Consider the following 13,552-nt stretch of genomic DNA (forward strand, 5'->3'; position numbering starts at 1 on the left):
CATTACTCTGAATTCTTTTCAGGTAGTCTGCCTATTTTCTCTTCATTTGTTTGGTCTGGTGGGCTTTTACTTTGCTCCTTCATCTGCTGTGTATTTCTCTGTCTTCTGTTTTGATTAACTTAGTGTGTTTGGGGTCTCCTTTTCGCTGGCTGCATGTTCTTAGTTCCTGTTGTTTTTGGTGTCTGCTGTCAGTGGGTAAGGTTGGTTCAGTGGGTTGTGTAGGCTTCCTGGTGGATGGGACTCGTGTCTGTGTTTTGGTGGGTGAAGCTGGATATTGTCTTTCTGGTGGGCAGGACTGTGTCCAGTGGTGTGTTTTGGGGTGTCTGTGACCTTATTACGATTTTAGGAAGCCTCTCTGCTAATGGTTGTGTTTGTGTTCCTGTCTTGCTAGTTGTTTGCCATGGGGTGTCCAGCCTTGTAGCTTGCTGGTTGTTGAGTGGAGTTAGGTCTTAGTGTTGAGATGGAGATCTCTGGGAGAGCTTTTGCCATTTGATATTACGTGTAGCTGGGAGGTCTCTGGTGTTCTAATGTCCTGAACTCAGCTCTCCCACCTAAGGGGCTCAGGCCTGACATCTGGGCAGAGCAGCAAGACCCTGTCAGCCACACAGCTTAGAAGAAAAGGGTAGAAAAAAAAGGAAAGAAAGAAAGAATAAAGAAGTAAATAAACCAATCAATTAAAGTTATTAAGATAAATAATTAAATATTATTAAAAATAAAAAAGTAATAAAAGAAAGAAAGAAGAGAGCCACCAAAGCAATAAACAAATCCACCAATGATAACAAGTGCTAAAAACTATACTAAAAAAATAAAAAGCCAACAAAACAAACAAAAAATGGAAAGACAGAACCCTAGGACAAATGGTAAAAGGAAAGCTCTGCAGACAAAATTAGACAAAGAAGCATGCGCACACACACTCACAAAAAGAAAAAAAGGAAAAAGAAATATATATTAAAAAAAAAGGAAGAGAGCAACCAAATCAATAAACAAATCTACCAATGATAATAAGCTCTAAATACTAAACCTAGATAAACGTAAAACCAGAAATAAGTTAGATGCAGAAAGCAAACCTGAAATCTACAGTTGCTTCCAAAGTCCACCACCTCAATTTTGGGATGATTCGTTGTCTATTCAGGTATTCCACAGATGTAGGGTACATCAAGTTGATTGTGGAGATTTAATCTGCTGCTCCTGAGGTTGCATGGAGAGATTTCCCTTTCTCTTCTTTGTTCACACAGCCCCTGGGTTTCAGCTTTGGATTTGGTCCTGCCTCTGTGTGTAGGTCGCCTGCGGGCATCTGTTCTTCGCTCAGACAGGACGGGGTTAAAGGAGCAGCTGATTAGGGGCTCACTCAGGCCTGGGGGATGAAGGGGTAGGGAACGCGGGGAAGCCTGCGGTGGCAGAGGCCAGTGTGATGTTGCAACAGCCTGAGGCCTGCCATTTGTTCTCCCCCGGCAAGTTGTCCCTGGATCCCGGGACCCTGGCAGTGGGGGGCTGCACAGGCTCCTGGGAGGGGAGATGTGGATAGTGACCTGTGCTTGCACGTAGGCTTCTTTGTGGCTGCAGCAGCAGCCTTAGCATCTCATGCCTGTCTCTGGTGTCTGCGCTGATAGATGCAGCTTGCGCCTGTCTGTGGAGCTTGTTTAGGTGGTGCTCTGAATCCCCTCTCCTTGCGCACCCCGAAACAATGGTCTCTTGCCTCTTAGGCAGGTCCAGACTTTTACCGGACTCCCTCCTGGCTAGTTGTGGCTCACTAGCCCCTTCAGGCTGTGTTCACGCCGCCAGTCCTCTCCCTGGGATCTGACCTCCGAAGCCCAAGCCTCAGCTCCCAGCCCCCACCCACCCCAGCGGGTGAGCAGACAAGTCTTTCGGGCTGGTGAGTGCTGGTCAGCACAGATCCTCTTTGTGGGAATCTCTCTGCTTTGCCCTCCGCACCCCTATTGCTGCGCTCTCCTCCACGGCTCTGAAGCTCCCCGCCTCCGCCACCCACAGTCTCTGCCCACAAAGGAGCTTCCTAGTGTGTGGAAACCTTTCCTCCTTCACAGCTCCCTCCCAGTGGTGCAGGTCCAGTCCCTATTCTTTTGTCTTTGTTTTTTCTTTTTTGTTTTGCTCTACCCAGGTACGTAGGGAGTTTCTTTCCTTTTGGGAAATCTGAGGTCTTCTGCCAGTGTTCATTAGGTGTTCTGTAGGAGTTGTTTCACGTGTGGATATATTTCTGATGTATTTGTGGGGAGGAAGGTGATCTCCACATCTTACTCCTCTGCCATCTTGAAGGTCTCTGAAGTTTGTTTTACTTTTAAGCTTTGTTAATTGGTCCCAGAACAGCCTTTATTCTGAATGAGTTTTTCAAAATAGAAGTTTTATTGGGATATAATTCACATATCTTACCATTCACCCGTTTATTATGTATAATTCAGTGATTTTTATTGTATCCCAAGGTTGTGCAAACATTACCACTCTGTAATGTTAAAGTATGTTCATCCGCAAAAGAAGTACTGTAGTTATCAGCAGTCCTTCCTGATTTTTCCTGCTTCCCAGTACTGTAATCTAATTCTATTTGTATAGATTTGTCTCTTCTGGACAATTCATGTAAAGGAAAATATACAGTATGAGATCTTTTGTGGTTGACGTTTTTTCAGTTAGCATAATGTTTTCAGGGTCCACCCATGTTGTAGCATGCATTAATACTTCATTCCTTTTTATTACTAAATAATATTGTGGGGGTATATCACATTTTATCTATTCGTCAGTTGATGGTCATTGGGCTGTTTCCACCTTTTGGCTGTTATGCACAATGCTGCTATGAACCCTTCTGTACAAGGTTTTATGTGCACACATGTTTTTATTTCTCTTGGATATGTACCTAGAGTGGAATTGCTGGTAATATGGTAACTCTACATTTAACTTTTTAAGAAATTTCTAGATTGCTTTCCAAAGTGGCCACATCATTTTATATTACCACAGCTGTTTATGAGGATTTTGATGCCTTCATATTCTCTTGAACACCTGTTATTATCTGACTTTTTGATTATAGCCATTTTAGTGGGTGTGAAATGGTATCTCATTGTGGTTTGGTTTTGATTTGCATCTCCCTCATGACTAATGATGTTGAATGTGTTTTTGTGTGCTTATGATAAGGCTATTTATATGTCTTTTTTTGAGAAATGTTTATTCAGATCCTTTGCCTGTTTAAAAACTGAGGTCCCTTTAAATATATATATTTAAATATATAGTTTTTTAAAAACATCTTTATTGGAGTGTAATTGCTTTACAATGTTGTGTTAGTTTCTGCTGTATAACAAAGTGAATCAGCTGTATGTATACATATACCCCCATATCCCCTCCCTCTTATGCCTCTTATGCCTCCCTCCCACCCTCCCTATCCCACCCATCTAGGTGGTCACAACGTACTGAGCTGATCTCCCTGTGCTATGCGGCTGCTTCCCACTAGCTATCTATTTTACATTTGGTAGTGTATATATGTCAGTGCTAGTCTCTCACTTCGTCCCAGTTTACCCTTCCCCCTCCCTGTGTCCTCAAGTCCATTCTCTACATCTGCGTCTTTATTTCTGTCCTGCCCCTAGGTTCTTCAGAACCAGTTTTTTAATGTGTGGATTTCTTGGCATTTTCTATGTTTAATTTTATATATAAGACGATATATTTGTAAACTGCCCTTATTTCTTTTCCTTGCATAGTGGCCCTGGCTAGATCCTCTAGTACAGCATCTTGAGGACATTATGCTATGTGAGATAAACCAGCCACAGAAGGACAAACACTACATGATTCCAATTATATGAGATAGAAGCAAAGTCATAGAAACAAAGAGTAGAATGGTGGTTGCCAAGGGCTGGGGGAAGGGAAAAAAGGAATTACTAGTCAATGGTACTAAATTTTTAGTTATGCAAGATGAATAAGTTCTGGAGGTCTGCTGTACAACATTGTGTTTATAGATAATAATACCTTATTATCTGTTAATAATTATCTTATTACCTGTTAATAATTATTTGTTAATATCACTTAATACCCGTTAATAAGGTAGATCTCCTGTTAAGTGTTCTCACCACAATAAAATTTAAAAAAAAGTGGTGAAAGCAGACATCTTTTTTTTTCCTGACCTTAGGGGAGAAAGCATTCATTCTTTTACCATCAGCCTATGACATTAGCTGTCAATTTTGTATAGATGGTCTTTGTTTATTGAAGGGAGTTTACTTTTTATTCCTGGCTTGTTGAGTGTTTTATCATGAAGAGTTGTTGGATTTTGTCAAATGCTCTTTGTGCTTCTACTGAGATGATCATGTGATTTTTGTCCTTTATTTTTATTAATGTAGTATATTACATTGATTATTCAAATTTAAACCAACCTTGCATGTCTGGGATAATTCCACTTGGTTATACTTTATTTTCTCATCCATTTAAAAGACAAAAGCAAGAAAAATTTCTGAATCTTTGTTAATAGATGCACAATATAAAAAATGTAATTAAAAATTTATTTATTTATTTTTGGCTGCATTGGGTCTTTGTTGCTGCTTGTGGGCTTTCTCTAGTTGTGGCGAGAAGGGACTACTCTTCATTGCTGTGTGTGGGCTTCTCATTGCGGAGGCTTCTCTTGTAGTGGAGCACGGGCTCTAGGCACACGGGCTTCAGTAGTTGTGGCTCACGGGCTCCAGAGCACAGGCTCAGTAGTTGTGGTGCACGGGCTTAGTTGCTCTGCTGCATGTGGGATCTCCCTGGACCAGGGATCGAACCTGTGTCCCCTGCATTGGCAGGCAGATTCTTAACCACTGCGCCACCAGGGAGGTCCCAAAAAGATGTAATTTTTAACATCAATAATATAAAGTGGGGGGGTGTGGAGATATAAATGAGTAGTTTCTGTTTGTGATTGAAGTTGTTATCAGTTTAGAGTGTTGTAACTTTAAGTTATTTTACATAACTTCCATGGTAACCACAAATAAAATACCCATAGAAGTTACACAGAATAAAAGGAGGAAGGGATCAAAGCATATAAATACGAAAAAAGTCAATGAAATACGAAGGAAAACAATTAACAAATTACAATGAAGAAAATAGCAATACTAAGTCTTTCCCATTCAGTAATTATATTACATGTGACCAGATTAAACCTCCAACTAGAAAGAAGTAAATTGGCTGAATGGATTCAAGAAACAAAGTGCAACTGTGTTTTGTCTAGGAGAGACACACTAAGGACATACATAGGCTGAATGTGAAAGGATGGATAAAGATAGTACATGCAAATGATAACCAGAAGAGAGCAGAGGTAGCCATACTTATAATCAGAAAAAGTCAAAAACTGTTACAAGAGGCAAAGAGGGAAATTATATAATGATAAAAGTGTCAGTTCACCAGGAAGATATAACAATTAAAAATATCTACACCTAACATCAGAACTCCCAAATATATGAAGCAAACATTGACAGAACTGAAGGAAAAATTATGCAGAAACACAATAATATTAGGACACTTCAATATAGTGCTTTCAATAATGGACAGAACAACCAAACTGCAGATCAGTAATGAAACAGTTCTTGAACAATATTGATCCATTGCACCAGACAGGCAAATATAGAACATCCTGCCCAACAATAGTAGAGTGAGTACACATTCTTCTCAAGCTCACATGGAACATTCTTTAGGATAGACCACGTATTACCACGTAACAAGTCTTAACAAATTTAATAATATTGAACTCATACCAAGTATCTTTCTGACCACAGTGGAATGAAATCAGTAGTCGAAGGAAACTGGAAAATACACAGATATGTGGAAATTAAGCAACACAGTCTTAAAAAACTAATGGGTCAAAGGAGAAACTACAAGGGTAATTAGAAAATATCTTGATACAAATGAAATCTAAAATGACATACCAAAACATATGGGATGCAGAGAAAGCAATATGAAGAGGGAAGTTCATAGTGATAAATGCCTACTTTAAAAAAAAGAATGATCTCAAGTCAATAACCTAATCTATGCTTCAAGGAACTAGAAAAAGAAGAGCAAACTAAACCTGAAGTTAGCAGAGGAATGGATGTGGTAAAGATTAGAGCAGAAATAAATGAAATAGAGACTAAAAAAGAAATAGAAAAACTCAACAAAACTGAGTCAGGTTTTATTTTAAAAGACCAAAAAAACTGAGAAATTCTTAGCTAGAATAATTAAGGAAAAAAGAGAGGACTTAAAGTAACTAAAAGCAGAAATGAAAGAGTAGGCATTACAGCTAATGCTAGGAATATAAAAAGAATTATGGGACTACTGTGAATAATTACATGCCAACAAATTGTATAACCTAGAAGAAATAGATGTTCCTAGAAACATACAACCTATCAAGACTGAAGAAATAAAAACCTGAACAGACTATCGCTAATAAGGAAATTGAATCAATAATCAAAAACCTCTGAATAAGGAAAAACCCAGGACTAAATGGCTTCACTGGAGAATTCTACCAAACATTAAAGAAGAATTAACACCAATTGTCCTCAACTCTTCCAAAAAATAAAGAGGAGGGAACACTTCCAAACTCATTTTCTGAGTTTAGCATTGCCCTGAAACCACAGCCAGACAAAGACACTACAAGAAAATAAACCTACAGATTAATATCCCCAATTGATATTAATGCAAAAATCCTCAACAGTATTGTAGGAAACCAAATTCAAGAGCACATTAGAAGGGTCATACCCTATGACCAGCTGGGATTTATTCCTGAAATGTAAAGCTGGTTCAACATATGAAAAAAAATCGATGTAATACGCCACATTAACAGAGTGAAGGACAAAAACTACACGATCATCTCAATAGATGCAGAGAAAGTATTTGACAAAATTCAACACCCTTTAATAATAAAAACACTCAACAAATTACAAATAAAAGGAAACTCCTTCAAAATGATAAGGCCATATATGAAAAGCCCACAGCCAACATCATATGCAACAAAAATCGGTTGTATTTCTACATACTATCAGTGAACAATCCGAAAAGGAAAATAAGACAGTAATCCCATTTATAATAGCATAAAAAGCAATACTTAGGAATAAACTTAACCAAGGGGGCAGAAGACTTGTACAGTGAGTGAAAAGTGTAAAATATAGCTGAAAGAATTAAAGAAGACACAAATAAATGGGAAGATATCTTGTGTTCATGGACTGAAGGACTTAAAATTGTTAAAAATGCATGCTACCCAAAGTGATCTACAGATTCAGTGTAGTTCCTATCAATGTCCCAATGGCATTTTTTTTACAGTAATGAAAAATCCACCCTAAAATTTACATGGAATCTCAAGGGTCCCCGAATAGCCAAAACAATCTGAAAAAGAATAGCAAATTTAGAGGTCTCACACTTCAGGATTTCAAACATATTACAAAGCTACAGTAATCAAAACATTATGGTACTTGCTTAAAGAGAGATACATAGACTAATGGAACAGAATAGAGTCCAGAAATGAATCCTTGTATTTACGGTGAAATGATCTTCTATAAGGATGCAAAACCATGCAGTGGGGAAAGATTAATCTCTTAAGCAGGACTTCCCTGGTGGCGCAGTGGTAAAGAATCTGCCTGCCAATGCAGGGGACATGGGTTCGAGTCCTGTTTGGGAAGATTCTACATGCCGCGGAGCAACTAAGCCCGCAAGCCACAACTACTGAGCCTGCATGACACAACTACTGAAGCCCACACGCCTAGAGCCCGTGCTCTGCAACAAGAGAAGCCACTGCAATGAGAAGCCAGTGCACTGCAACAAAGAGTAGCCCCTGCTTACTGCGACTAGAGAAAGCCCGTGTGCAGCAATGAAGACCTAACACAGTCAAAAATAAATAAATAAGTAAATAAATAAATTTAATCTCTTAAGCACATGGCATTTTAAAAAATGGATAACCACATGGAAAAAAATGAAGTTGGATCCTTACCTTCCATACATTAAAATTAACTCAAAATAAAGACTTAAACATAAGACCTACACATAAGATTTCTGCATGAAAACACATGAAGAGCTTCATGACATTGAGTTTGGCAATGATTTCTTGGTATGACACCGAAAAAAATAGGAAACAAAGACAGAAATAGACAATGAAATGAGACTTCATCAAGCTTAAAATCTTTTGTGCATTGAAATTTTTGTGCATCAAGGAACAGTATAAAAAGGCAACCCATGAAATGGGAGACAATATTTTAAACCAAATATCTGATAAAGTGTTAATAATATCCAGAGTATATGATGAACTCCTACAACTCAACAACAAGAACAACAAACCCAACTCATTTAAAAAGTGGGCAAAGGGGCTTCCCTGGTGGCGCAGTGGTTGAGAGTCTGCCTGCCGATGCAGGGGACACGGGTTCATGACCCGGTTCGGGAAGATCCCACATGCAGCGGAGCAGCTGGGCCTGTGAGCCATGGCCGCTGAGCCTGTGCATCCAGAGCCTGTGCTCCGCAACAGGAGAGGACACAACAGTGAGAGGCCCGTGTACCGCAAAAACAAAACAAAAAGTGGGCAAAGGACTGGAATAGAATTTTTTCCAAAGATAATATATAAAAGTGTAACAGGCATATGAAAAAATGCTCAAAGTCACTAGTCATCAGAGAAATGTAAATCAGAACCACAGTAGATAATCACCTTACACCCATTAGTGTGACCATTATTAAATAAAAATAAGTGTGATTTAGGGTGTGTGGAGAAATTGGTACCCTTATGCAATGTTGGTGGGAATGTAAAATGGTGCAGCCTCTATGGAAAACAATATGGTGATTCTTCAAGGAATAAAAAATAGAATTACCACATGATTGAGCAGTCTTACTTCTATGTATATATCCAAAAGAACTGAAAGCAGGATATGAAAGAGCTGTTTGTACACCCCTGTTCATTGCAGCATTATTCACAATAGATAAGAGGTCAAAGAAACCTAATTGTCTATGGATGGATGAATAAAGAAAATGTGGTAGTATTTACAATGGAATATTATTCAGCTTTAAAAAAGAAAAAAACCCTGACACATCCTACAGCATGGGTGAATCTTAAGGATGTTATACCAGTCACAAAATGACAAATACTCTGTGACTCTCCTCGTTTGAGTTATATAAAGTAGTCAAACTCATGGAATCATAAAGTAGAATGATGTTTGCCAGCGTACAGGGGGAAGTGGAAATGAGTTGTTATTCAACGGGAATTTCAATTTCACAAGACATAAAAGTTCTAGAGATTTGTTGTACAATAGTGTGCTGTAGTTAACAAGACCACACTGTACACTTAAAAATGTTTAAGATGGTAAATTTTATATTATGTTCTTTTTACCAAAATTAAAAAAAAGACAATACAATAAAAAAGACAAAACATGCTGTGTAGGATATTAATTTTACTTTTTTTTTAATGTAAGGTTTTAATGTCAAGTTGACATGATTTCCATTATATCTTTAAAATGAAGTTCGTCTACTTTAGAGGTAACTAAGCATGCAAGGCTTCTCTTAATTGACATTGTTAGGAAAATGATCAGTGTTCTACTTAAATTTTCATATTTCTGGTGATTTGTAGTTAATTTTTCTTTTTGTGGCCTATCTTAATTGTTCTACTTTTTATTAATTCTTAGGGTACATTTAAATTTAAAGCAGAAAGTGACCTGTTCCTTGCTGAGCATCACAAACTTTTATTGTATGATGGCAAACTCTCTAGTGCCATTGCATTCACATACAATCCACGCGCCACAGATGCCCAGCTTTGCCTCGAATCATCCCCTAAGGACAACCCTTCAATTTTTGTTCATTCACCACATGCACTCATGCTCCAGGTACTAGCGGTAATATTTTAAGAATATTTTTAATGGTAAATTTTGATGTATTATTGAGTTGTATTTGGTAGCTTCTGACATGTAATGTAATATTTTATTGTTCTTGTTATGTTTCATTTTGAATTGTTTTGGAAAAGAATCATTGGAATCTTTACTGTGTTTTTTTGTTTTACAAGGATGTGAAGGCAGTTTTAACACATTCCATCCAAAGTGCCATGCATTCAATTGGAGGAGTACAAGTGCTGTTTCCACTTTTTGCACAGTTGGATTATAGGCAGTATTTATCTGATGAAGTTGACTTGACTGTATGGTGAGTGCTTTTGTTTTTTCTTTCATTTGATGTGAGAGTTATTTTCATCACTGTTGAGCTGCACAATATTTTTTTCAAACTTTAAAATTTGTTATAGGGTTAAAAGAGAATAGAAAGAAATTTTTGAACTATAATTATTATAAATTCAGTTCAATAATAATAATATTAATTTAAGTTCTTTATCAGTAGGAAGTATGGAAGCTCTAAAAAAACATAATAATGTTTTTTAAAATAATTAATTTATGGCTGCGTTGGGTCTTGGTTGCTGGGCGCAGGCTTTCTCTAGTTGCGGCGAGTGGAGGCTACTCTTTGTTGTGGTGCGCGGGCTTCTAATTGCAGTGGCTTCTCTTTGTTATGGAGCATGGGCTCTGGATGAGTTGGCTTCAGTAGTTGTGGCACGTGGACTTAGTTGCTCCGCGGCATGTGGGATCTTCCCAGACCAGGGCTCGAACCCATGTCCCCTGCATTGGCAGGTGGATTCTTAACCACTGCGCCATCAGGGAAGTCCCAATAATGTTATTTTCAAATAAAGTTAGACATAGTGATAATAGATTTATCAGAAATATATGTATTTTCGTCTAAAATATAGTTTTAAAATATTTTAAATGGTTATGCGGCAGTGATTTCTTATGGTAATTCATCTTTCCATATTTAATTATTATTGATTGCTAGTAAGTAATCTAAAAATTTTTGATTATGTTACATAATAAGTGATATGGTTTTTAAAAATTAGATCATAAATTTGGCACCTTTGTCTCCTTTGTTGTAGTGTGAGTGTAGAAAAGGAAGAGACATGAATTCTAGGACAAGTTATTACAATGTTGGAAAGGGTGTCTAAATGAATTTTTCATGGCTGTATAATTTAGTGAATCTATTTATAATAAAGTAATTATGTTTAATTATTTGAGTGACTTTAATGTTTTTCGTTCTCCTTTTTTGAAATTCTCTTTCTAATTTCTACTTTATGTGCGACTTGAGGTTTACTACCAATGTATATATTTAATGATGTAATAATTTTTCCAGATTATTTTTAGGCAATGGAATGACTTTTTTTTTTTAAAGGAATTATGTATCAAAGCTAGTATTGACTACATTTAAAAAATTTAAAATAATATTATTCTTGACATATTGCTACTTCATAAAATTTTTTTGCATCCTGGTCTAAAACCTTTATAACAGGGCTCAGTTTCTTTTTTTTTTATTAACTTTTCACCATTATTGGAATTGCTGACAGTTAAAAGTAATTTTGTGAAGGAAATTGGCTGTTCTCCCTTTCTTTGTGGGAATCTGTCAAGACTTTTGAGAAGGACTAACAGCCAACCATATTCCATTCCATTTTGAGTATCTACAAGTTGTGAGGTTGGGAGTATGGCTGTAGTCTTACTACTTTACGATTTTTCTGTTGGGATAATGCGCAAAATTCTTAAATTATTATTCAAGTACTTCAGTTTGTCTACAGCTTTACTTTCTTATTTTCCCCTTTATGAACCCTATGCTCTGTTCAAATTAGGCCAGTTTGGAGCCCTAACATATTTGGAGGCTATCTATCCTAGTCTGTTTGCTCCACATCTTTTCCTTCTATTTGGCTTCTAACCCTCCAAAATTGAATACACTTGCTCATCTAAGTTACATCCATTCTTCAGGGCTTTAATATACTTATGTTAGTCATTTTATTAATTGTTTTTGGACATTCCTAATTTTGCTCTATTTCATGCATGTTTTTCATATTGCTTCTGAGTGATTCATTTATTAATATATTTGTGATAAAGGATATGAACTAAATATTTGAGTAATAAATCCTAATCTTACATTAAATTTTAGTCCTAAAATAATGTTGGAGGCAGTTTTAGTAGAGTGTCAATTTCCTTGGAATAGAAACTTTTTATTAAGGTGGATGAAAGACTGCATCTATTTAACCCCCCTCCCCCCCTTTTTAAAAATAGAATATGTTTTTTCAAACCAATGTCTTTCTTCTTATTCCAGTTCAACTTTGCTGGCTTTTATCATGGAGCTGTTGAAGAACTCAGTTGCTATGCAAGAGCAGATGCTTGCCTGCAAGGGCTTTTTGGTAATAGGATATAGTCTTGAAAAGGTAAAGTATCAAATGCTTTACATTTTTGATTCTTAATTTGCAGGCCATGAAACTTAGTCTCCTAAGTGGTTGAGAAATTCTGTCTGCAAGTGTGTCTCCTTGGTTATATAAAATTACCTAAATTAAAATAACCTTTTGTTGTTTTTACTTGCCCCCACTGCTTTATTAGAGGAATGTGGTATTGAGTCTCATGGCATCTTTAACTTTGAGCATATAATTTGTGGACCTACTTTTTTCTGGTATTGACAGCCTTTAATTTACTTACTTGCCTTGTGTTGGTAGTGACCTTTGAAATATCTTCCTCTGCAGTCTTCCAAATCCCATGTCAGCAGAGCAGTACTTGAACTTTGCCTTGCATTTTCAAAATATCTGAGTAATCTGCAGAATGGGATGCCCCTACTCAAGCAATTGTGTGATCACATTCTTCTTAACCCAGCTATATGGATTCATACCCCAGCCAAGGTAATACATATATTGATTTTGTGCTAATATGTTCAGTAAGTTTTTGTACTTGAGAAGAGTGATAATTACGAGGATTTTCTTTTATCCTTTTACATGCTATTATGTAAGATTTCAGTGGAATGCATTTTTTGACTAAATATACTTTTGCAAGTCAGTATTTTTTCCCTCCCTTCCTCCCTTCCTAAAGCAATATCAGTATTTCTTTTTTAAAAAAGCTATAGTCTTTATTTTCTGTTGTTAAATCAAATAAAATTTTATTTGAGAGACTTTGATTTATACTTACTAAACCAAAGTTGGATAGTGCCAGTGTAAATATAATGTTTCCTATCAACTGTAGCTCTGTTCTATTGCAAATATACATACATATATATCTATGTATCCATATGTATGTATGCATACATATATATAAATACATACTGTGCTCTCTCTCCCTCTTTTATACACACATATTCCTTCCACCAACGTGATGAGCTCTTGAGTTTAATTCTTACAGGAACAGCTGAAATGTCACCCTTTCTTGAAGGCTTCCATGATATACAGGTCACATTTAATCATTTTAATCTCACATTAATTCAAATTATTAAATACAGTTATATTTTACACAGTAATTTATTTAGTACTGTAACAGCAAATCAATTACATTAAGTGAACTAAGTGAATTTGTGATAAAATATATAAATAAAACCTTTGATAAATCCTAATGTTCTATTAAGTTATCCTAAAAATTTGATTTCCCCTCTCCTCCTCTCTCTTTTGGTTCACTTGCAAGTGTTTACCATTGTTCAGGTTGGAATAACACATACTTACTCTAGTTGTCAGAAAAAAATGTCTGCAGACTTTTCTGCTTTTCTGGAGTCATAGTATCTTAGTTTCAGCTGCTATTTTCAAATGTTAAGGAGAAAAACA

The 13,552-nt window shown here is 36.6% G+C and overlaps 1 protein-coding gene across 3 annotated transcripts in view; it reads left to right on the forward strand.

The window, feature by feature from the left end:
- The window catches only part of LRBA (LPS responsive beige-like anchor protein), a 727,005-nt gene that overhangs the window by 114,321 nt on the left and 599,132 nt on the right, over nucleotides 1-13,552 (forward strand). For all 3 annotated transcript variants that reach the window (XM_067736701.1, XM_067736700.1, XM_067736702.1), the window contains exons 10-13: nucleotides 9,585-9,782; nucleotides 9,959-10,092; nucleotides 12,076-12,184; nucleotides 12,494-12,646. In XM_067736701.1, coding sequence (XP_067592802.1) covers nucleotides 9,585-9,782; nucleotides 9,959-10,092; nucleotides 12,076-12,184; nucleotides 12,494-12,646 — 594 coding nt within the window. The remainder of the gene's footprint in view (nucleotides 1-9,584; nucleotides 9,783-9,958; nucleotides 10,093-12,075; nucleotides 12,185-12,493; nucleotides 12,647-13,552) is intronic.

The sequence above is a fragment of the Pseudorca crassidens genome, chromosome 4 (assembly GCF_039906515.1).
Source record: "Pseudorca crassidens isolate mPseCra1 chromosome 4, mPseCra1.hap1, whole genome shotgun sequence".
Lineage (NCBI taxonomy): Eukaryota > Metazoa > Chordata > Mammalia > Artiodactyla > Delphinidae > Pseudorca > Pseudorca crassidens.